This window comes from Melopsittacus undulatus, chromosome 3 (genome assembly GCF_012275295.1).
Source record: "Melopsittacus undulatus isolate bMelUnd1 chromosome 3, bMelUnd1.mat.Z, whole genome shotgun sequence".
Taxonomy (NCBI): domain Eukaryota; kingdom Metazoa; phylum Chordata; class Aves; order Psittaciformes; family Psittaculidae; genus Melopsittacus; species Melopsittacus undulatus.
Genome location: NC_047529.1, coordinates 24,456,836 through 24,480,002, shown reverse-complemented (window position 1 = coordinate 24,480,002; position 23,167 = coordinate 24,456,836). Strand labels below are relative to the sequence as shown.

General features: G+C 40.7%; 1 protein-coding gene across 1 annotated transcript; it reads left to right on the top strand.

Moving 5' to 3' along the window:
• Positions 1-780: 780 nt before the first annotated feature.
• On the top strand, positions 781-21,437 carry KCNS3 (potassium voltage-gated channel modifier subfamily S member 3). The gene is made up of 3 exons (XM_005143317.3): positions 781-917; positions 18,404-18,581; positions 19,336-21,437. The coding sequence occupies exon 3, from the start codon at positions 19,385-19,387 to the stop codon at positions 20,867-20,869; it is 1,485 nt and encodes a 494-aa protein (XP_005143374.1). The 5' UTR covers positions 781-917; positions 18,404-18,581; positions 19,336-19,384; the 3' UTR covers positions 20,870-21,437.
• The last annotated feature ends 1,730 nt before the right edge of the window (positions 21,438-23,167 follow it).

Below are 23,167 nucleotides of genomic sequence, written 5' to 3'. Positions count from 1 at the left end.
CTCAGTCTTCATAACTGAGGGCTCTTGTAAGACTTCAAAATTATTACCAGTAACACCACAGCATGGTGAGCATTCATGTTGACTCTACAACAAGAGGTCACTGAAGTCCTTAAAACATGTAATAAATTGTAATAAACCCACACCCAATCTCCCCCAAAACCCAGGGAAATTTCAGCAACATTTGTGCATTTTTTTTTTCCAAGGTAATATTGATTGGGGAAAAAAATGGCAGCTACAGTTACTAAACAAATATCTGCTGTTGTTTATGACGATGTTGGTGGTTCAGATGGCTTTTTTCTAATTAAAATTTGGGGAATGTTTGCCGGAAATGCAGAAAACACTTTTGTTTGTCTCAAAATTTGTAATGAAGGACTAAACCTCCCTATTCACCCTCGGCAATTTTCAAAACGAGACCAAGTGGAATGGGCATAATGTTCCATTCTCGAAAGTTTATACGAGTGTGCTTTTGTTATACCAGGAGCTGGCCTGGCTTCCTATTACCCTCTGCTTTCGACTAAGGCAGAAATAAGCCCTTATGCTACGGAAACTACTTTGGGGCATAATATGGAGAAGAAAACACTTCCCTCTGCAGCGTGCGGGGGACATGCCGCATCTCCCGCTGCACCGCTGGCAAACAAAGTCTTGGATTTACCATTTCAGCAAATCAGCGAGAGTGAATCAACCTTGGATCAATCCCGTTCTCGCCGTCACGATCCGCGCGGTACTTGGCACCACAACCGCACAAAAGCGGGAAGGTAACAGCCGAGCAGACCAGTTTGAGAGGACCCGCGGGAGAGGTGGGACTCGCCTGAGCCCGCCCGTCGCTGCCCGCCTTCCCCCTCCCACCCGGGCTGTGCGGTGCGGCCCCGCGGAGCCGGGAGCAGCGCGGCGGGGCATCCGGCAGCCCAAAGCTCCAGGTAGGCAGAGCCGCCCTCCCGCCGTGCCCCGGCCCGCAGTCCCGGTCCCCAGTCTCCGCCGTGGCGGGGCAGCCCTAGGGTGGGCGCCTTCGCAGCTTGGTGTGGAGGGCGCTCAGCCCAGCCCAGCCCCAGCCCAGCCCTGCACGGCTCGGCTCGGCTCGGCTCGGCTCGGCGCGCCGGAGGTGCGGTGGTTTCTCCTTGCGCTTTGCGGGGCAAACAGCCGGAGGAGGAGGAGGAGGAAGAGGAAGGGGTGTATGTGATGTGTGTGTGCAGCCTGATGCTGGGGAAGGCCCGGGGGGCGTCCCTGCTCCGCCGAAGTCTTGCCCGGCACTCTTCGATCGGGACTTGCCGCGCCTCTCCGACACCGGGCGGAAGGCGGCGGTGGCTGGTCCCGTTGGGCTCTGCCGGAGGACGGCAGCTGCTGGGGCGTCCGCCCCGTTCTTCTGCCCACTTCTCCGCGGCTGCTTTTTCATACTTGTGTGGAAGCGGATCAGTAGAGATGTATCCGAACCCTTTTCACATTTAGCGGTCTGCCTTGCCTTTTAAGAACACTTTTGGGTTAAAAAGTAAACTAGATATAAGCAGCCGTGAGTCACTACAGTAGCCTATATGGCTACAGAAATACGGGAGAAGTCTCTTCTCTCTAGATGGCCGATTTAAAGTAGACTTACTAAGTTGGGGATAGTTAACTTGATTTTAGATCCAGGTAGATTTTGAAGGGGCTTTGTCTTTTTTTTTTTAATGAAAAGGTTTTCCTTAAGAGCTGCTGTAAGACAGTGGAAATCCTCGTTGCTCGTTTTCTGTTTTTTCCTGCAGTGAGATAGCCCTGTGTCAATATTATTTGTCTTTTGTCTAATGCAAAGCACAACTGCTGGTTATTCTGGGAGCTGAACTCAGAGTGACTGCTGGGGAAGGTAGACCTCAAGATCTGAGCAGCAGTAGTGTATTGATTCCATTAGCAGAATTTACAGATCTACCGCCAGATCCCTTTTAACACAGTCACTTTCCCAGAATTAAAGTTCTCCTCAGAGCGTCGGTCGCTGTTCTAGGCCAATAGATGGCATGAGGTACTCAGGCTAACATCCTAAGAGGGCAGAGGAGGCAAGAATGCACTTTGTGCACGAGCCAGGATTTTCAGGGGATATTTGTGAGTCAAGTTCTGGGTGTCCGACTTGGGGTAATCTGGGAGGGTCTCATTTTCAGAAGCATATCCTGGGCCACACATTCTTACTCTTCTCTGTCACAACTGCAGCATTTTCCAAACTCCTCTGCTGTAAGGAGTGAGGGTTCAGTCATGTGCAGTTTTGGTAAGATTTGATCAGTGTTCATATCCTAAGTTCACTAGGATGCAGAGGTGGCTTTTTAACTTTGCAAGGCATATTTCCTAACTGCTGGGGGGAGGGTGGGGGGGAAAGCTGCCCATGCAGCAGTGTTGAAACTAGTAAACATTGTGATGAGAATGGAGGGGGACTTTATAGAGAATTGTATCCTCTCCTCATTGACTTCATCTTTCTAGATTTCACTGCTCAAAAAGGTAGTACTTGGGGGAGTGGAAGACAGTTGGCTAATAAGGAAAAAACTTAGTTTCAGTATCTATACCTCTGCTGAGATAGCACTGTGGGTAGAAAAAGGTTATTTTGTTTTCAGAAACTGTGACGATTATTTGTATATAGATGGTAACTAAATGATGATAAAGAACTTTAACTGACAGCACTCATACTTAGCTTTTATATGGTTCTTGTTATCTATAGATTTCAAAATGGTTCTTTTTACAAAGAGGTGCAGTATTGTTATTTATGGATGTTTGGGGTTTTTTTCCTCTTAATTGCAGGAATTGAAGAATGGGAAAGTGTCCATTAATAGTATCCAAATTTCCTAAGTTACAGTTACTTGCTTCTTTCTGTTCTGTTAGACCTTCTTTATACAGGCTAACAGAGTTTTTTAAGTTGATCTTAAAATAAGAAAAACCTGTATGTACTTACAGCAGAGGACGTTAAAGGTCTTTTTGAAGAGACTGTCTTGAGCACTGCATCTAAATGTCTCTCTTGTACCAGTCTCTGCTCTAAGGCAGTCCACAGAAATGGTAGCAGCCCTTCAACTTCCTATTTGCGAGTGTGGGGAAAAGAAAATCAGTGAACAGCAGTTTTCAGCTGAATGCAAACTCCAGTGTGGTCCCTAATGTTATTCCTAAGACAGGTGAGGTCAGATGTTTTCCTAAAATGTCCTCTGTAGAAACAGAGAGGCCCTGAAGGGAAAGCATTTCTTTGCTCACCCTCTCTAGTACTTAGCAAAATTCCCAGGTCAAGAAGAGTAAAATCATCTCAAACCTTAACAGATGATAAATCAATGTTAAGTCATCTTAGATGGGCAATTACAGCTATAGGCAAGGTAAAATCAACTATTAGTCCTTAGTGCCAAGAGCATGAGCCAGACTCAACATCACTGCAAAACAAGGTTCAGCAGTGACTGGGCTGAGTTGCAGAGGCAACTTAAACCCATATGGAGGGTGGAGATAGCTGGGCATTCCCAACTCAGCATTGGTACATCTGCCAGAGGTGAGCTTCCTGTTTTGGCGAAGCCCCCAGTGAAGCTGGCATTGGACACATTGCCTGCTTCTGTGCTGGGATCACTGCCAGAGACCTCTGCCACTGCTGCTGTGGCTGCCTGCTGTTTGCATCCCTTCTGCCTACCAGCTGAGCAAGCTGAACACCACTTGATTTCAGGTAAAGTAAGTGCTAGTTAACAAGGGGGTGCGTGAAAGGCAGATTTTCCGCAGTCTGACATGAGCTAGGGTCAGAGTGAGAAGCAAACTGTATCCTGTTGGACAATATCTTTCCTGACAGCTTGTCCTTCAGCTTGGTTACTTGAAACAAGTTGTGGCCATGCTTTCTGTCTTTTCTGCTGGAATCCCTCTCTGGCTAAACTCATTTGTTTGCAATGTGCCTCCTGTCTAAAGGCTTTTGATTTAAAGAACTTGCTTAGTTGCTAGTGGGGCACATATATTAAAAAAGATATAGCCAAGGCTAATGACTAGGAACAAGATTCAAGTCTCTTAAACTCACATTGTTCCTTGCCTTGCAAATTTTCAGTTATGGGATGTCTGCCAAGGACACATAATAAAACAGAGCTTATGAATAAATAAAATGTATTCCACTAATATGTGGATATTTTCTTCTTATCTTGCCTTTGCCCTCTCTGTTTGTTCTTATTTCTTGCTCTACATCTATTTTCCTTTTTTGTTGTTTAGCCTCTGTCTCCTTTTTAATTTATGGGAGCATCTTATTTTTTTCCCATGTTGCCGCTTTACTTTCTGAGGGGAAAAACACGCCCATAAAACTAGGCAAGATGCTGCCTGATTGCCTTTGGTTGTGTGTAGAGGGCCAAATTCCCAGCTGATAGAAACTGTCCTTGGCCTGTTCCAGTCAGTGGTTCTGCACCAGTTGGTGTCAGGTGATCGTCAGCTCCAAGGTATAACCCCAGCATACTTATCCATATGTTACAATTTATTATTAGTTTTTTTCCCCCCATTCCTTCTGTCCGCTTTTATTTTTTCCATATTTTACCAATGAATATGTTCTAGTCTGCCTTGTCTTACCATCATTCATAGCGTATCTGAAGTGCTAGCAGTCGTGTGTTAAACTTTTGTTATCTGTCATTTATGGATAACTTGCCCATTTTCTCTTAGAAGGGAGTCCTCTGTGTGACAGTTGCTTGTAATGGTTTTGTTTTTCATTCAGCTCTAGAAGAGATGACTTCTAAAATACTTACCTTGAAGAGGAAAATGGTATTGACCATATTGATTCTTAGCTTCTGAGGTAGCTCGTTCCACAGTCATGATCTTATTTTCAAGGTAAATTTGTCTTCTGGAAATATGAGCCTCATCACTTATGTTAGGAGGTCCCATTGTGGTTACTGTTCTTGTTCTAGAGCTCAGTTTATTCTGGATTCAGGCCATTTACTCTGCTAGAGATAAAGCCTGAGACCTTGATTTTTGTGTGCTATTCTGAAAGGAGCTATGGTAAGTCTGGAGTAAACATGGAGGTCTCTGTGGCTGAAGTTTTGGTAGTGTTGATATGAAGGTCATGGAAAGCTTCACACTGATATCTGTCTGGTAGGTATTCCTGATGTCCTTGGTCTTAGCATGACTTTATGTTCTTCCTTTACCCCTCTAATCCTCAAGCTCTCTAACTCATCTTCTTGCCCTTCACGCTAAAGTGCCTTATCTATTTTGCCTTCCCATCCTTGGCTGGTGGCTGGGGAGTGAGGTGAGAGATTTTGATTTACTGGCTCTCAGAGCTGCTGAGGAATTTCTGGGAGGGGGCACATCAGGAAGCCATTATGGCTCAGCCCCTTGGATTCCCAAATGTTCAGAGCAGCATGTCCCCTGACTGCAGACATCAGGCTGACTTCAGTTTGCTCTCTGCCTATTGCTGTCTCTTGGAGGTGTACTTGTTATGTTGGAGCCATGTATGCTCTGAACAGGACTGTCTTGGGGTAAAGGCTAATAAATGAACTTCTCTGTTTTTGTCTCTCCTCCTCACACCCCCCACTCCTTTTGAAATGTTTTTGTCTCACCAGCCATTAAAAACTAGCAAAGGCTACAAAGTGAAGTGTGGCTCGTTTAAGGACAGGTTATTTATCATCGGAGATGGAGAATTTTACTCCCCCCCGTTTCTTCCTCTTTTGTACATTTTTGCCCTTTGTTTATCAACTTGGATAAGCAATTTAGATGCTGACTGGTACCTTAAAAACTGAGTAATTTTTCTATCTTTAATCATTCTAGCTCACCACTACTCTAATGACAGGCTCGAAGCTCAGCCTGTGCAGAGGCTTGCTTGTCTTCTCTTCTGGTTCTCACTAAAATCAAAGCAAAACCAGAGGCTTTATGAATTTGGGAATGTTCAAGTAGAACACGTTGACCCACAATGCAATGTAGAACAGGTCACTTCTCAAGTCTCAGGTTTGGCTTTCATAACATGGAGCTTAAGGCATGTGTCTCACAGCACTCTTAAAAAAGTGATGTGAAATTTATGGACAAAACAGTCTTGTACGTAATAGTCTTGTAAAACTTAGTATTAAGAATTTGCTGCCCTGTATAGAAGGCATTTTATATTTCTCTGTATTTTTGTTCTTTTTCTCTGAGCCTAATAAATTGATTGCTGCTGTTCGTGTGATTACAGGCAGGTTACCTGTGGGATGCAGAAAATCAACTTGAGGAAAAGGTTATTACAGCTTTGGTTTTGCATGGAGGAGTTGACACACAGCCTGGGTAGTTTGATAAAAATTGGAAGCATTTCTGATAGCTTCGCTTCTTTCTTCTGTTCTACCTCCTCTTCTTGAGCTCACAAAAGCTGATGCTGCTTCCAGTGGTGTTAACTTCTGTGAAGGCTTCAGTTCAGAAACCTCACTGGTATTAGAGGGCATATAGCAGAGGGCAAGGGGATCCTCACTCTTGACTTTAGTGAGAGAAGAATAGACCTCATAGTTTGTGAGATGCAATGATAAGCCTATAACATTACTGTAGTGTACAATTACTGTCAATCAGTATGCTTAAAAGGGAGGCTGCAGAGGATCAGATGTGTCCCAAAGAAGGCTCCTTTTTATTAAAATTTTTATTATATCTTTTCAATTTTTTAAATGAAAATTCTTCAGTTATCTGAATCATTGTGACTGCTGGTTTAACTGGATTATGATTCCAACTCTGCTTTGTAATTTTATGAACTTTATTTGTTGCCAATTGAAAGAAGACCAAATAGAGCCATAAGAGGTTTTGATTTTGAAAATAACTAACTCCTTACAGCAGCACAAATTTAAACGAGTCCTCCATGGTTTAGCCCGTGCTAGTGACAAGCACTGAATGATGGTTTCAGCATGACATTTTAGTGGCATACACATTTTCCCTGAATAAGCTGCTGAAAAAGATGCTGCCTTGTATATTCTCCTTAATCTAAGGAGATCTGTGTATCTCCCTTTCCAGTGCAATGTTTGCACTGGAAAGGACAGCCAATAGTGATAAATACTGCTCTTTTAATTCACCCATGAAATTGATAAAAGCTTGAGCTGAACAAGGGGGATAGCATGGGTCCTTGATGATATTTTAGCTCAGTGCCATTAGTCTGGAAACAGTAGTGGTGTTTATGGTCTCAATTTTGTAAGCTGTTCTTTTCAGGGAGTTGTGATTTTTGTTTTACTGTTTGCTGATTGTTATGCTAGGCAGAGAGCAGTTTTTCCCACTCATTTTGATTCGTTAGGATGACAGGAAATACAAAACTAAGGACAAGTTAGATCTTTGGGTCTCATAGTATATGTGACACTCAAATAAGAGTACTTGTGGGACATGCTGAAACCTGTGAATCTTAAAAATGAGAAAAGCCTAATCTGCAAGCACTTACTGCTGCTCAAAGTGCTTATTCCTGTGTGTTTGGGATGCTCCATCCATCTCCTAGCTGTGAGGCCAGCCTTTTCTGAGTTTTTCTGTGAGTGCTGGAGGGTAGGGAATGTGTTTCAGCCTTCTTAAGCTACCAGCTGTCCTTGAAGCTGAGCAAAAGCTGCAGTTCAGACACTTCTTGCTTGTGTATATCCACCTCTATCTGGAAACTTTGGACTCTCTTAGCTGGCATCTCTGACAGCTCCTGGCCCTAGGCCTGAGGCTTGGATCCTGGGGAGTCAGACATGTTTCTCTTAGAGATAAATCTCAGTGATTTCAGCTTGTATCAAGTGTTTATGTATTTGGATACAAAGGCTGAACTTTAAAGATCTTTGGGGCCCCTGGAGCCTGTGAGAAACTGCCAGAGAAATGAAGTGAGAGGCAAAAGTCATCATTTTTCTCTCCGAGGCTCTACTGAGCACATAATGAATTACTTCATTCAAACAAAGATCAAAATAAAGAAATATAATTTCATGTATCTTCTTTTTACTCCTATTGAATTGTGGATTAGCACTGCTGCTACAGGTTTTCACTTAAAGTTGTATTTAGTGGTACTTAGCTTCAAGCAGCAGCTTATAAAGGGAAACTACCAACTGAAACCAAACACATATTGCTTTTAAAGTAGTTTCTTCCAGTGCACTGCATGTACTTAATTAAATATATTCTTTTCTCTGAAGGTATGTAGTCAGGGTCTCAGATCTTCCTCTGGACTTGTTGGTGTGAACTGCCTTTGAAATCCCTGGGGCTCATTGAGGGAATTATGAATCTGTCTAGCTGAAGGTTAGCCCAAGTAAAAGCCTAAGAAATTAGTCATTCAGTTAAAGACTTCTGCAAAATCTCTGCTGATTTTGTGGGATTAGGATTTACCCAGCTATCTATCTTCAGTTTTCTTCCCTGGACACTTGCATTGGTCATCTTAGATGCTAGAAAAACATGTTTGTAAAAATAAGGTGGTAGAAGGAAGGAGAGGAAGAGTTGTATCTGGATTATGAAATTCTTTCTAATTTGGTTTGGCTTTATATTCTGTTCCAAACTTTCTGTCGTTGGAAGGCAATAGTAAAAATTACACTTGAGTAACTTTATAGGGCTTTATATTAGGTTGAGTAAATGGCCATATTGACATGGGCTGTGTATTAATATTGCCAGAATACCACGCATATAACACCTACAGGACCTTACAGGCTGTGTAAATATACATTATTATTTTGCATATGTAAATCCAACTCTTCCTAAAAAAAAAAACTATGGATAATAATACTGTCAGGTGCTGAGATGAGTTTCACTGATATGATTAATGCTTATTTGGTGAACAACCTACTTGCTGGCTGTTCCTTTTTGTGTATAATGACAATGCCTTAGGTATTTCAACGAATATTCATTTGAACAGTGGCACAGTGATGTAATTTTATATCTTAGCCTGTCATGTACTTGGTTCACACATTTTCTGGCAAATGTCCTTTCCTCCTCAATGCTTTGAGAGGGCAGCCAAGTTGAAGTAAGTGGGGGACATACCTTTGTTTTTTGAGGGCTGAGATAGCTAATACAACTGTCATACGCTGATGGGATGCTAATAAAAGGTAATTTGACATCCTGGAGAAACTCCATCTGGGCTGCAGTAGCCTCATGCAGTAGTACAGTTTGGGGGCCTAACTGAATGGAAAGAGCTCTGTAGAGAAGGACATGGGCATCCTGGTGGGCAATGTATTGAATACAAGTGAGCAATGTTCTCTCACAGTTAAGTCCACGTCCATCCTGGGCTTTATTAGCAAGGCTATATCCAGCAGCTCCACAGAAGCAGTTATTGTTGCCTGCTTGGCACTATGAGACTGCAAGTCAAGGACTGTGTCCAGATTTGGGCTCTCCACTCCAGACATTGACATACTGCAGTGAGTCCTGCAGAAGGCCATCAAGATGGTTGGGGGTTGGAACACACAGCTTATGAGGAGAGGCTGACAAAGATGGGATTGTTCAGTCTAGAGACTGTGCAGAGGAAACTTCACTGTGGTCTACAGTTACCTGATGGGTAACTTTTCTCAGAGATAGCAGTGGGATACAAGCATCTGATTAGACTTTGGGAGAAATATTTTAACAAGAAGAGGGATCCAACACTGATCTAGATTGACCAGAGTTTGGGAAATCTTGGAGATATTTAAAAACTCAGTTGGCCCTGAACAGCCTGCTCTAACTGGACCATCTTTGAGCACTGAGTTGGAGAAGATGACATCCAAAAGACCTTTTAAATTTAGATTAGTTTATGATACTACCTGGAAAGCTAAGAGGAAGGGTGGAACAAAGCAATGTCCCTTATAGGAGTGGTAAGCATCTGACCCAAAATGTGAGCTCTCTGAAAAACTGAGGCTTCTAGAAGCCTAAGTATGCATAAGGCTTACACAGTAGCTACAAACAGTATGTCCTCAGAGCTTGATCTGCATCTGACATTTCCCTAACACCATGCTACGGTTTGTCTCCCACCCTGAGTTGATACCTGATGGACAGAGGTGGTTGGCTTGAACTGTAGCATGCTGGATCAGCAGCTCCCAGTGTTGGCTGGAAGCCACATCCAACTTCTTTCACATCTACAGGTTTCTGTGCTCTAGAAAGTCACTCATTGTATTCCCTCATATCACACATGCTCATACATTGTAAAAGTTACTTTTGTGCTTGGAAAGTGATTATTGGATTGAAGCAGATTGCAGGACTTGCATAAATGAGATCTGGAGCTCTGCTTAAGTTGCCTTGGGTCAAGAGAATTTTTATCTTGAACAACATACTCCTTTAGTGACATTAACATGCTTCAAATAGGTTTTTACAGTCTTTCAAATGAAGGTTTCATCCAAAATATCCACAATAACAACTTCTTGTGTTCTTGTTGTCCAAGAGACTATAGGCATCTTGGAGAATTTCACTGTGGTAAAGAAAGCCTTTGTTCATTTCTGAGATTAGCAGACCTTTTTTTTCAAAACATAAATAAATACCATGTAGCTGTAGCTACTCAGGCTGACAAGTAAAAATAGCTATATAGCAAAGGAAGAAACTGAACCGTGGTGGAGAATTTGTAGATAGCCTGTTTCTGCTGTCCATCCTCAAGTCCATTCCATGGGCCTGAACATGTATGTACATACATGTATGTATGCTGAATATAGATGAATTCAGTATAGATTATAGTTATAGTATAGATACTGAATATAGATTCAGTATGCTGAAGTAGATGTTAGGAAGATAATTTTGAGAGAACAGGGGCATTCAGCACTGCACTAGATTCCACAACCTCACTGTGCAAGCCTTATTAAGGGAGATTAAATAAACATGATGAAAATTGTTTAGGAATAACTCATCTTGCCTTGAGGTGAGGGAAAAATTTGATTGTATTACTCTTCAAGGTCCATTTCTGACCTATTTTTGTAGTCAATAGTATATTGCTAACATAACCATTTTATAAATAAAGAACCCAAAGTGACTGAGATATACGTGCAACAACACTGTGGAGAGAAAATTTTTTTTTAAGCAGCTTACCCCAAAGACAGGTCTTTCTGGAATAAAACTATAGCGGAGTGGATTAGTACTGTTCCATCTGCAGCCAAATAGCCCTTATAGCTGTTCTGGTCCTGTAACTGAGTGTTACTGAAGGTGTGATTGGTAGCACAGGCAGGACTGATTTTGCATGTCTTCTAACAATTTTTATCTGCTATGATGTGTTACAAAATAGCCCTAATTTATGACGTGCATCAGTCTTTCATTGTTTAGAACAACTTTTTCACCCAGTGAAACTGACTTTTGCGATTGGACTGTGTGTGTGGGAAGAGATAATCTAGGAGCAGAAATGATCCTGCAGCATCAGGACTCATCTGTGCTAAGAAATTGAGGACAATTCCTCAGACTCCAAAGTGAGAAAGAAGAGTAACTGTTTTTTCTTTACAAACAAGAAATGTAGGATGGACTAATGAATAGAAAATTTTGAATATCAGGTCAATGTGCCTGGCAGTGAATTAAAATCTTAATTTTAACTCTTCCCCTTCCACAAGAGATAAAAATATTCTGAATTTTGCAAAATTCTATATTCAGCTTCCTTCACATGGAAGAGTTATAGTTCGCTGTGGGTATAATTCACCTTTGTGCAGAGAGACAACTTCTTTTACCATCAAACCACAGCAATGATGACTTGGTAGTAATAATGCCTTTGGGATCTTACCATCTTCTCAAATATATGTATGAACTTCAGCAATTGTGACAATATAGCTCAAGGAGATGCTTAATGTGGTCAGCTGGCTGTGGTAGCCAACAGGTGTTACAAGTGCAGCATTATAACTGCTTAATTGGTGATTTATGGGTAGATTTTCAAGCATTTTAATCTGTTATTTCCACTTAGTTAAGGTGGATAATGATCTTTTAATTTATATGAACAGAATATAAATTACAGAGCCTTTGGGAGCACCACAAGGTGCAAGCCTTGTTAACTGTCATAGTATGTGTTATCTCCAGGAGCTTTTCAAGATAGGAAAAGGATACATTTTTCTTTTTCTGTTTTTTTTTTTTTCAGTCATTTCACAGTGTGACATTCTGATAACTGAATGGTATTAGATCACTCTCTCTGCTCTTTGTGTATATGAAAAGGCAATTCAGATCAGACTGCGTTCCCAAAGCTTCTGCCATGTTGATGCTACAGCCGGTGCGTTTTTTCCCTTGCTCCGTTCTCATACCCACCCCTTGGCATATATTCTGTCCTTGCCAGCATCATCACAGTGAAAATCAGCAAAATTTCACTTTGGGAGCATTCATTTTACCTAGTATTAGCTGCATGCAAGTTAGGCACCTTATGACACTACTCACGCAGGCTGCTTATCTAGTCAGTATAGAGCTGAACCCCACCTGAAAATGTGTGCCTAAGCTAAGTGGTATGAACCATGGCCTTGAGGTGCTTATTCTTCTATTTTGGCTTGTGTTCTTTTATAACTCTGAGTTATAACAGCTCCATTTCTTCCTTATGCAGTCTTTTGGAGGAGGTGATTTAAAAATATGTATTTTGCCTTCCACAGGTACAGATAATTTTACATTAATGTCAGCAGTGCTCCTAGCAGCTACTGCTGTTTCCAAGTGATGATCTTTCTGATCTCCATTTTATTACAAAGATGCATGAACATTTGGCCCATGTTCAGTTTCTAAAACAGTCTGGAGACATCAGTTACAATTGTACCAGGGCTGAACTTAGCCCAGTAGGTTTATGTGAAAGTAATAGGAAAACAAAAATTCAGTCCTGGATATTTCAACTCAAACTTTATTTACCTAAGTTCTACTGGGAGATTGTACCAAATCCATTTTGAAGAGAGATGTACTTGCATAATTCTATTATTTTAATGGTCTTTTAATGTAAAATTCTGGATAAAGGATGTCAGTGCCAATGGAGTATAAAGAAAATACTACAACTGATCAGATAATTTAGCTGATGAATTTATCCTGTTTGCCTCACAGAATGTCCATAACCACAGACTAATTCCTTCAGATTGTCTTGCTGTTTGTGTCAGATGACTTTTTAGTTAACCTCTGTTGCCACAGACTGTTTGCAAATGACTTTACAGTTAACTGGGTCAAGTACTACAAAGGAGAGTTGACAGTTACAGCTTATATCACATTGAAAGAGGCTGTGACAAGTAATACTGCTTTACATTTTTTTCAGGCTTAATTACACATGCTAAAGCAGTTATAAATTGCCCAGCTGACAGACAGCAGGTTAAGCCATACTAACTGGATTTCAGTCCAAATCCTTAATTGTGATTAATCAAGAAAATTATACATGCATTTAGATGTTTTACTATGCTCAGTGAGTCACAAAGCAAAGATGGTTCTTTTAGGTGGAGTGTTAGACAAGTATTTACCCTATGATGAGTGGAGCAATTCAGACACTTAAAAAATCAGTGAAACTGTTGATCCTGAGCGGAAGCTTGTTAGGGTCATATCCACAGGTTTTTAAAAGTACTTATGTGTCTAAAGCTGCATATGTGTAGGTAGGGTGATTTGTAGAAGCTCTGAGCTGTCAGGAAATTAGCAGAAGTTAGATCCCAGGTGGTTACCTGACTCATTAGGAGGCAAAATCTGGTGCCTGGGGATGGTTGGGTGCCCAAATAAGACACTTTCTATTTTCAAATACAATTTTCTGAATTGGGAACCCTAAAGTGGAAAACCTACCTAGATTATCAGATTCTTTGGTGAAAAATATCCCTGATCTCTGGACATACTTTATAGAGTTATAGAGATTTGCATGCTTTTTTAAGTGCATGTCAGTATCAGATTCCTCTTGACTTCAGTGTGAGCAGGACTAGGCGATTTTTATTTATATTCTTTCAACTTAGAGGAAGCCATTCTGAAATGTGAATTTTCTTAGTGTGGGGAGGTTTATGAAGTGCTCCTGTGTAACAAGCAGGAGGTGAGGCTATAGATAACATAGCCATAAAGCATACCGGGAGAAAATCTGTAGGTCTGCACTGTCTTTTAAGTAGCAAAGCACAATATAGCCTGTCCAATTGTAAATTAGTTCAACTTTCTATTGTGTCTGGATAATCACAGACAGATTAATGCTAACAAACACTGAAACCATAACAATTTGGAATTACCAGTAGCTGAGGTGCTGCCATACTCAAATGTGCAATGCATCACAGATGTACTGAAGCTTGTGTTGCAGAACCTTGTTGATGCAGGAGTCACGGACAATGTGGAGACAATCAATGTGATCAAGCGATTGCCAAAATTTATTCAGATACAGTGCTCCTTTTATACCCTTACACCCTCAGGTTTCTTATGTAACAGCCTTGGATACTGAGCTCTAATTGGTTAGTCTAGAGGTTACTACCATTTACAAAGCTAATGTTTATAATTTGTTATAATTGCAATTAAATAACTTACTCTAAAAATACAGTGGGAAACTACAACCTTGGCAGAGATCATTCTCTGCACGTTTTCAGTGGAAAATTACAGAGGCCTAACAAGACAACTGACCTTGCTTATGCCTGCCAAGAATCATCTTACTTTACAGTAATAAGGCTCAGGGTATCGGGATCGCTCACTACGTGGCCTTGGCTCTTTAAGAATCCCACAGAACCTTGCAGAGTATGGGGCTTTGTGCAGAGACTGTGTGAAAAATAGCTGCAACAGAGAAACTTTGCTTGACAAAACATGTTTCCAATGTTCCACATTGCCACTGAAAATCTTTTAGGGGTTTGCTCCAGAAAAATTTGGAAACAACAGCATTTTGGGGTATGTTATACTTCTGTGGCATAGTTCTCTAAAAGGGACTGTATATACAGACTCTGTCTCAGTGCCTCGCCTTGTGAGCTTTAGGGATTTCACAGTGTGTAAAAGCCCAGAAATTTCAATATCACTTCCATAGTCAGACAATGGGCCTGTGACCTTGCCAGCAATGTACGACTGCAGAAGCTCTGGCTAGAGCCCATCTGCAAATTGGACTGGAAGTTGGATCCTGTAATTTTGATTTTTATTCTAATGTTTGTATCCTTTTTCACACAACTTTGCCTTATGACTGGCTTTTATTTAGCCCTCAAGCTTAACATTTGGAACTTTTATTTGTTGGGGTTTTTCATCATCTTGGAAAATAACATTAATTCTTCCAGTAAGCATCTTTCTTTTATATTCTGTTTCGTTTCCTGATCTATATGAGTTCTTAACCAGTAGCTCATTCAAACAACTGAAGCAATGAAGGCAAACAAATAACTAACATCTGGTATGTGTTTGTTTACTCTCTAATACTCTCTCCAGGACACGAAGTGTGTGCTTTGGAATGTTTAGCAGTTTATGATTTTATATATGGATATTTGTTGTGTATGGAAGATCAAAGACCTTAATGTTGCACTTCGAGAGTTGCTAAGTTTATGGTAGCTTTATGTTCTTAGGGTGTTCATGACACAGGCTTTGGCACACCAGGCAAATGTTGTTTCCAGCTGAGCAGTTTTACCTTTGGTTGAGTAAACAAAGAGTTCTCTTGAGTAGAGAGCAAGTTGGGCTGAGGCAGTTGTCTTCTGTGGTCTTTGCCCTGTGGCTGAAGTCACTTGTTTGAATGCCACAAATTATTCTGATGGTGCTTGGCATAACAATGTCTTGGTCCATGGTCAGGGATCAAGGTCCCTGCAAGTCAAACAAGACATTCTTCAGATCATGAAGCTTCTCTTGACATAGTTAGCATATTTCCTATTCATAGTTTCCTGTACATTCTTTATTTAATCTAAAAATAACTAAATAGTAGCATTATAGCAAATTCCTAAGCAAGATCTATTTTTATTCTGTATCTTGCACAAATTATGACTACAGTGCCCTCAAAACAAAGCAGTAAAATGTTGCTCATTTAATTTATTATACAGAGCAAGTACATGGAGGCACCATTATGAATATCATCTACATAATCAACATGGTTTTATATTGTTGTATAAAACACTAAGTCAGAGTATAGTGTGCTAGGGATTTGCTGAGCACTGAGTTCTCGCTTTAGTTATTTCAGAGTAAAACTTGCTTTGTTTTTATTATGGTCAGAAGAGCTCCTAGATCATCTGACATTTTTTTTGGATTTATAGTACTAGTTTACGTTGCTAGTGCTCTCAATTGCTGAAAGCAAAGTAGTGATTTTACTGAAAGTAATTGATAAGTGAAATGTTTGGTTTTGAATACACTTTGACCTCCAGTTACTCCAGTCCATGAGAACTTTTTGAGTTTTTTTGATTGTTTTTTTTTCTCATGTAGAGAGTTATAAAACATAGCTTGGCTCTAGGTCATGAGAGAAGTATGGTACTGTTCATCAGCTGAGTCCTGCTGCCCTTCATCTGTGAGAAGGGATCCGTGCTTTTATTTTATGTCTTAATCATTCATTCCTAAAAACTGAGCCTTGGGAAATGATTGGAGTAACTGTTTCTTACAGTTATTCTGTTTGGCTAGTAAATACCTGTCTTAAAGCTACATCTTAAGGTGTAAAATCACATCTGTGTACACAGTTTATCATGCCATAAAACCTGCCTATTCTAGTCTTGCTTAGTTAGACAGCAGTATGTTTCATATAGTACTTTTCCTACCCGCTATGTCTTAGCAGAACAAGAACTTTTATTTTGATTGTATAGTAGGCTATACAAATAGTAAACAACTCATCTCAAATCTAAATTAGTTTAGAGAGGGTTGTACTGGGGCCAGAAAAAGAAATGCTTTTTCCCATTTTTAAAAAGAATGTTTTTCTTTCACTGTATAAATAAAGTTCACTCTGGATGTAGATCTGCTTCTGCAGAATTAATTATGAGAGCAAATATGTAGTTTCAGCATCTTCTAGGCCCAGTTGATCATGTGTTATACGTGTCAGTAGTTGTTGTACACAGGGAGATTACTGTGAGATTTCCAGTAGGTTTGATTGGAATGAGTGTTATGAAGAAGCAGAAGTAGAATACGTGAGGTTTATAGTGTCAGACCCTGTGTTCCTACTTTCATGAAGGACTATCAAAGTATAATAATAATAATATAACAAGGTGAATAATGTGAGAGAACAGCACTGAGTAGATCTCTAGTGATATTTGTGACAAACCTAAAAAAAAACCTTGTTGAGGGGGGAAGTTAAAGATGAGTTAAGTGAGAAGATCATGACAAAAGTCCTTTGTAACCTCACCCTAAACAGAAAAATGGATCTGTATTAAAACCTGATGTGCCTTAACTTGTGCCCTGGAACTGTGCCACTATGGGCTCCCAGTGATCATAGAGTCATAGAATCATAGAATAGTTAGGATTAGAATGGACCTCAAGAACATCTAGTTCCAACCCCTGTGCCATGGGCAGGGACACCCCACGCTAAACCATATCACTCAAGGCTTCATCCAACCTGGCCTTGAACACTGCAAGGGATGGAGCATTCACTACCTCCCTGGGCAACCCATTCCAGTACCTCACCACCCTCACAGTAAAGAATTTCTTTCTTATATCCAATCTAATCCTCTGCTGTTTAAGTTTCAACCCATTACCCCTTGTCCTATTACTACAGTCCCTAATGAAAAGTCCATCTCCAGCATCCCTGTAGGCCCCCTTCAGATACTGGAAGGCTGCTATGAGGTCTCCACGCAGCCTTCTCTTCTCCAGGCTGAACAGCCCCAACTTTCTCATCCCATGTGGAAAGCACTGGAGTGGGGTATATGGCTCAAAAGAACTAGTCCATTAATACAAGTACCTGAGGCTGAAATGAAAGCTGAATTGTTCTTCCTGACAGTTAATAAAGATTGTGGAGAGGGGTTATTTATTTTTTTTTCTTTTTCTTCCTACTTGTTCTGATGGTATAAAGGGGGGCTTAACCTTGTAGCCCAATATCTCATCCATCCAGTCTAGCACTCTGATTAAAGTCTACACTGACTCTTGTTTGAGGAAAATGTCCAGGATTCTTTTATGTAAACCAGTGCTGGTACACCCCTGTTATGCTGGCATACAGCAGAGCTGCAGCCATGGTGTACCTACTGCCAACAGGAATATAATCTTAGTGACCTCATTAACTGAGTCAGGAGACTGAGCTTGAGGAGCTACAGAAAATATCCAAACTCTAACATGTCCTAACTTCAAACTGTAATTGGTGCTGTTGCAGGAGGCACTGGAAGATGAACAGGTATAGAAATTAGTCTGTTCCTTGAGTAGCTTACCCAAGCCATTAAAAAGCACCAAAGCAATTTCTGTGCTGCATACAAGTTCATCTGTTAGGACTGGAGAGTTACATTGCTCTCTTGTCACATTTAAAATTAATGGACTTCCATATTAAATTGAAATGAATTAGCTTAATATACATCAATTAATGCTGAAGTGTCAGAGATCAAAAATTTTTTCTCTCCTTGTGGTCGGAAGTTATACATAATCTCATGACAAATATAAGAACTACCAATTTTGTCTTGTAGACAACTGTTCCTTAGAAGGGAAGCAAGAGCTAAGTTCTGAAAAGTTTAACTTATTTTCTAGTAACTATATCTGCCATTTGAATGAAGTTTCAGGTGAATGATTTAACTTACACTGAAGTATGGAAACATTGAAATGTCCTTCTGTCTGTCTGCAGGTATCCACAGTTACTTGCTAAGTCAGAATTACTCTGGGAAGTCTGGAAGCCCCTGTTTCCAGAAATGACATTTAAACACCAACTTTTCAGCATTGCCTTTATGGTTGTGGCTATGCTTTGGCAGAATAGGAATTGCTTCTGGAACTGACCAAGGCTGAAGAGGGCTGTGACACTCCAGGTGAGTAGGAAGTCAGGTGCAGATACCCAGATATGTACTAGACAGAACTCTGAAGTCAGAAATTGGAAAGCTTCAAATGCACGTTTGATATCTTTTCAAGAATACAGAATGCTCTGCTGTGGGTGACTCTAGAAAGAAATTAATTGATATGACAGCAGAAGTAATTGCAGTCCACATTCAAGCAGATAATATTGAAAATAGTGGGTTATAAATTGCAACATCATATACATCAATGTAATTCTACTTGCATAATAATTGAGAGACACCTGCTCTTATGCTTTGGCCTAAAGTGTTGAAGATGTCCCTGCTTATTGAAGGAGGTTGGACTAGATGACCTTTAAAGTCCCTTCCAACACAAACCATTCTGTGATTCTATGAAATGTGTTGATGGATTGACAAGTTTTCTGTCTTTAGTTTAAACATTTTTATCACAGTAAACTTATTTCATGACTACTTATTTCAATATGATAGTAGAACACAGACTGATTTACTGATGAATTAGGTGTTCTTCTTCCATACTAGAAAAAATTATGGAGAGTAAACAGAACCTGTTGATTTAAGATTTGCTAAAGCTGTGTTAAGCCATAAACCTTATTTAAATGTGCTTTTGTGAAATGCTGAATAATAGTATTCATTACTTCATTTCTTTTTTTTTTTCTTACAGCATTTCACAGTAACCAGACATGGAAAAAACAATGTGGCTCAAGAGCAAAACTGAATTAAGTGCTCTAACAATACCTTATGTTCTTTTCAGATTCAATGTAATCACGTGGGGCACCAGAAGTGGAAGTCAACTATTCAAAATGGTTTATGGTGAATTTTTCCGCAGACCTGGCAAAGATGCAGAACTTATCAATTTGAATGTGGGTGGTTTTAAGCAATCAGTGGATCAAAGCACCTTGCTCCGATTTCCCCACACCAGACTTGGGAAACTTCTCAAATGCCATTCAGAAGAGGCTATCCTAGAACTGTGTGATGATTATAGTGTTGCAGACAAGGAATATTACTTTGACAGGAATCCTTCCTTGTTCCGATATGTTCTGAATTTTTACTATACAGGCAAACTTCACGTCATGGAAGAACTTTGTGTCTTTTCCTTCTGCCAGGAAATAGAGTACTGGGGGATAAATGAGCTATTTATTGATTCCTGCTGCAGCAATCGGTACCAAGAAAGGAAAGAAGAAGGCCCTGAGAAAGACTGGGATCAGAAGAGCAACGACAGAAGTATAGACTCCTCTAACGAAGAATCATCCATATTTGATAAAGAGCTGGAAAAGTTCGACAATCTGTGTTTTGGTGAAATAAGAAAGAAGATCTGGGTCAGAATGGAAAATCCGGCATACTGCTTATCTGCCAAGTTAATTGCCGTGTCGTCCCTGAGTGTTGTCCTGGCATCGATTGTGGCCATGTGCATTCACAGCATGCCAGAGTTTCAAAGGCTGGACGCCAATGACAGGGAGATTGAAGACCCTGTGCTGGAAGCTGTGGAGATCACGTGCATCATCTGGTTCACTGCAGAGCTAGTGATCAGGCTCATCACTGCTCCAAGTCAAAAGAAGTTCTGGAAGAAACCACTGAATATCATTGATTTTGTCTCTATTATCCCATTTTATGCCACGTTAGCTGTAGACACAAAGGAAGAAGAAAGTGAAGACATAGAAAACATGGGGAAAGTTGTTCAGATCCTGCGGTTAATGAGGATATTTCGCATCCTGAAACTGGCCAGGCACTCCGTAGGACTGCGGTCTTTAGGTGCCACTTTGAGACATAGTTATCAGGAAGTTGGACTTCTGCTTTTGTTTTTGTCTGTTGGGATTTCTATTTTTTCAGTGCTTGTTTACTCAGTGGAGAAAGATGATGACTCATCAGAACTGCAAAGCATTCCTATTTGCTGGTGGTGGGCAACCATCAGCATGACCACTGTTGGTTATGGGGACACTTATCCAGTCACTCTTGCTGGAAAGCTGCTCGGCACCTTGTGCATTATCTGTGGGATACTAGTGGTAGCGCTTCCAATCACCATTATTTTCAATAAGTTTTCTAAGTACTATCAAAAGCAAAAAGATATTGATCCAGACCAATGCAATAATGATCACAAAGAGAAATGTAATGACCTACCTTATTTTAATATTAGGGATATTTATGCAAAAAAGATGCACTCCTTCATTTCTAGCCTTTCTTCAGTAGGAATTGTAGTCAGTGACCAAGATTCAACAGATGCATCCAGCATCCAAGATATGGAGGATGCTTATAACACAGCATCTTTAGAGAATGGTACAGGAAAATGAGTTGAGCAGTGTTCTCTTCATTTCTCTTCTGATTCTTGGTAAATGTGGACTTATAAACTTCAGTGAATTTATTAAGAGCAGTTAATTCTCAGGGTACTTAACTCTCAGCCATATTTGGACATTCTTTGCTCTGAGGATGGCATAAAAGCATCGTTGTTTATATGAGGCTTTAAAATATGCCTCATATGGTGGTTTAGTCTTTACACAATTAATGTTATGCATTTTTTGGGGAGGAGAAGTCAGGAAAACAGTTTTACATGTGAGGTCAGTGTTTGTTTGGTTTTGTGGAAACAGTTTTTGTTTGGTTGGTTGTTTTTCCCCTGCAGCAATCTGATAGTTTATACAGAATCTGCTTTTATAATTTGCTGCTCTTCAGGTAGAGAGATAGTAAAAATATGTAAGAAATATCACACAAGTTGGTGAAGTTTTTACCTATAAATACATCAGGAAAAAGAAGGAATTATGTACATGTAAAACTGTGCTCACTAACACACTGATGTAATTTTGGAGTTGGGAACCTGTTTCCTATGTTGCAGAAAATATATTGGTACGTATTGTTTTTACTCCATGGAAGCATAATATTTATGAATTTCTTCCCAGAAGCACAATACATATTTAGTTTTTTAAAATAAATTATTCCCATTGTGCCTGTATTTTTCCCGGTGTCCAGCATGGCCAAGCTCTATCAGGTCCTACAGGATCTACGTTGCAAGTCTCAGAATGAAGCGTCTGGTGTGGGGAGGGCAGGAGCTTAATGTCACCTCTTCTGCCATTGCAAACCTGAGAAATTCTGGTGCCCGTAGAGGACCCTCTTCTGACTAAGACCACCCTGGTGGCTTCTCCAGAGGCTTTGTTCTGTGTGCACTGAATCAAACATCTGAGGTGGTCTTTATAAGTTATTGCTCCCTGCTGTCAGCACTACTCCTTTGCTTGAGGTTGCTGCCTCAGTACAAGCAGATACAAGCAGTGTCTTGGCTGCACTGGTTCTCAGCCCAGGGGTGTAATGCCAAGCAGCAGAGATGTGTGGACATACTCTCCTCTACCATACCTATCAGAGGTGTAGGGTGGGCACTCGTATGAAGCTATTTCAGCTCCTTTTGTCTAAAGCTCATCTGTTGCTGATGGAAACTTTCTTGGTTTGTACTATGGGCTGGAACATTGCTCATTGCCTGGCAAAATGCTGCAGCTCTGTGCGTTCCTCTCCAGGGTTTTCTTATGCAACCAGCTACTCCTGCTGTGGTTTAGACTGGATCTTCTAGGACTACTTAAAAGGAAAGGCAGCCGTTGAGCCTAGCGTAAAGGAGTACTGGAGAAACTCAAGGTTCTTATAGAAGTCCATAGTGTTTAATTTTGTTTCATTTGTCTAGCAACTAAATAAGATCGCTGGGCAATGGAGAATCAAAGATGCTTTGATGTTGATATTTCCTTAAATAGGGGCTTAACTTTTCTTTAATTACTATTGGGCTAAATGCTGAAAACCTTACTGAGTTTCTACTCAAGGCAGACCAAACTCAGTAGAAGATGATATTAAGACTGAGTAAAACCAGAAGATGGCAGTCAATATTACTGTCTGCAGAAGGATAATTTTTTTAGGTTTTCTAATGATTCTCCCCCTCAACTCCCCTCTCTTCAGACCCCATCTGGAGTACTGCATCCAGCTCTGGGTCCCTGGTATAAGATGGACATGGATCTGTTGGATAGATCCCAGAGGAGGTTGCAAAGATAATCCGAGGGCTGGAGCACATCTCCTATGAAGGCAGGGTGAGAGAGTTGGGCTTGTTTAGTGTAGAGAAGAGGAGGCTCTGAGGAGGCCTTACAACAGCTTTCAGTACCTAAAGGGGCCTACAAGAAATCTCAAGAGGGACTTTTTATAAGGGTGGGTAGGGATAGAACAAAGAAGGATGCCTTTAAGCTGAAAAAGATTTTGATGAGATATTGGGAAGCAATTCTTCACTATGAGATGCTGAGGCATTGGCACAGGCTGATCAGAGAAGCTGTGGCTGCCATATCCTTGAAAGAGTTCAGGGTGCAGTTTGATGGGACTTTGAGCAACCTGGTCTAGTGGAAGGTGTCCCTACCCTTGGCAGGGGGTTTGGAACTAGATGATCTTTAAGGCCCCTTCCAACCCAAACCATTCTATGAATCTATTATTCTATGAAAAAATAGGGTGGGTCAACCTATACCTCAGAAATAGATGTCCCTCAGGACCTCTGTGCACCAATATCGTGATGTGGGACTTCAAGAGACTATTTTGGGCTTTGGAGAAGCTTCAAAATTTGTCTTACTACTTGCAAGTGT

What these genes read in the sequence shown, in the direction of transcription:
- KCNS3 (XM_005143317.3), top strand. Translation starts at nt 19,385, where the DNA reads ATGGTTTATGGTGAATTTTTCCGCAGACCTGGCAAAGATGCAGAACTT.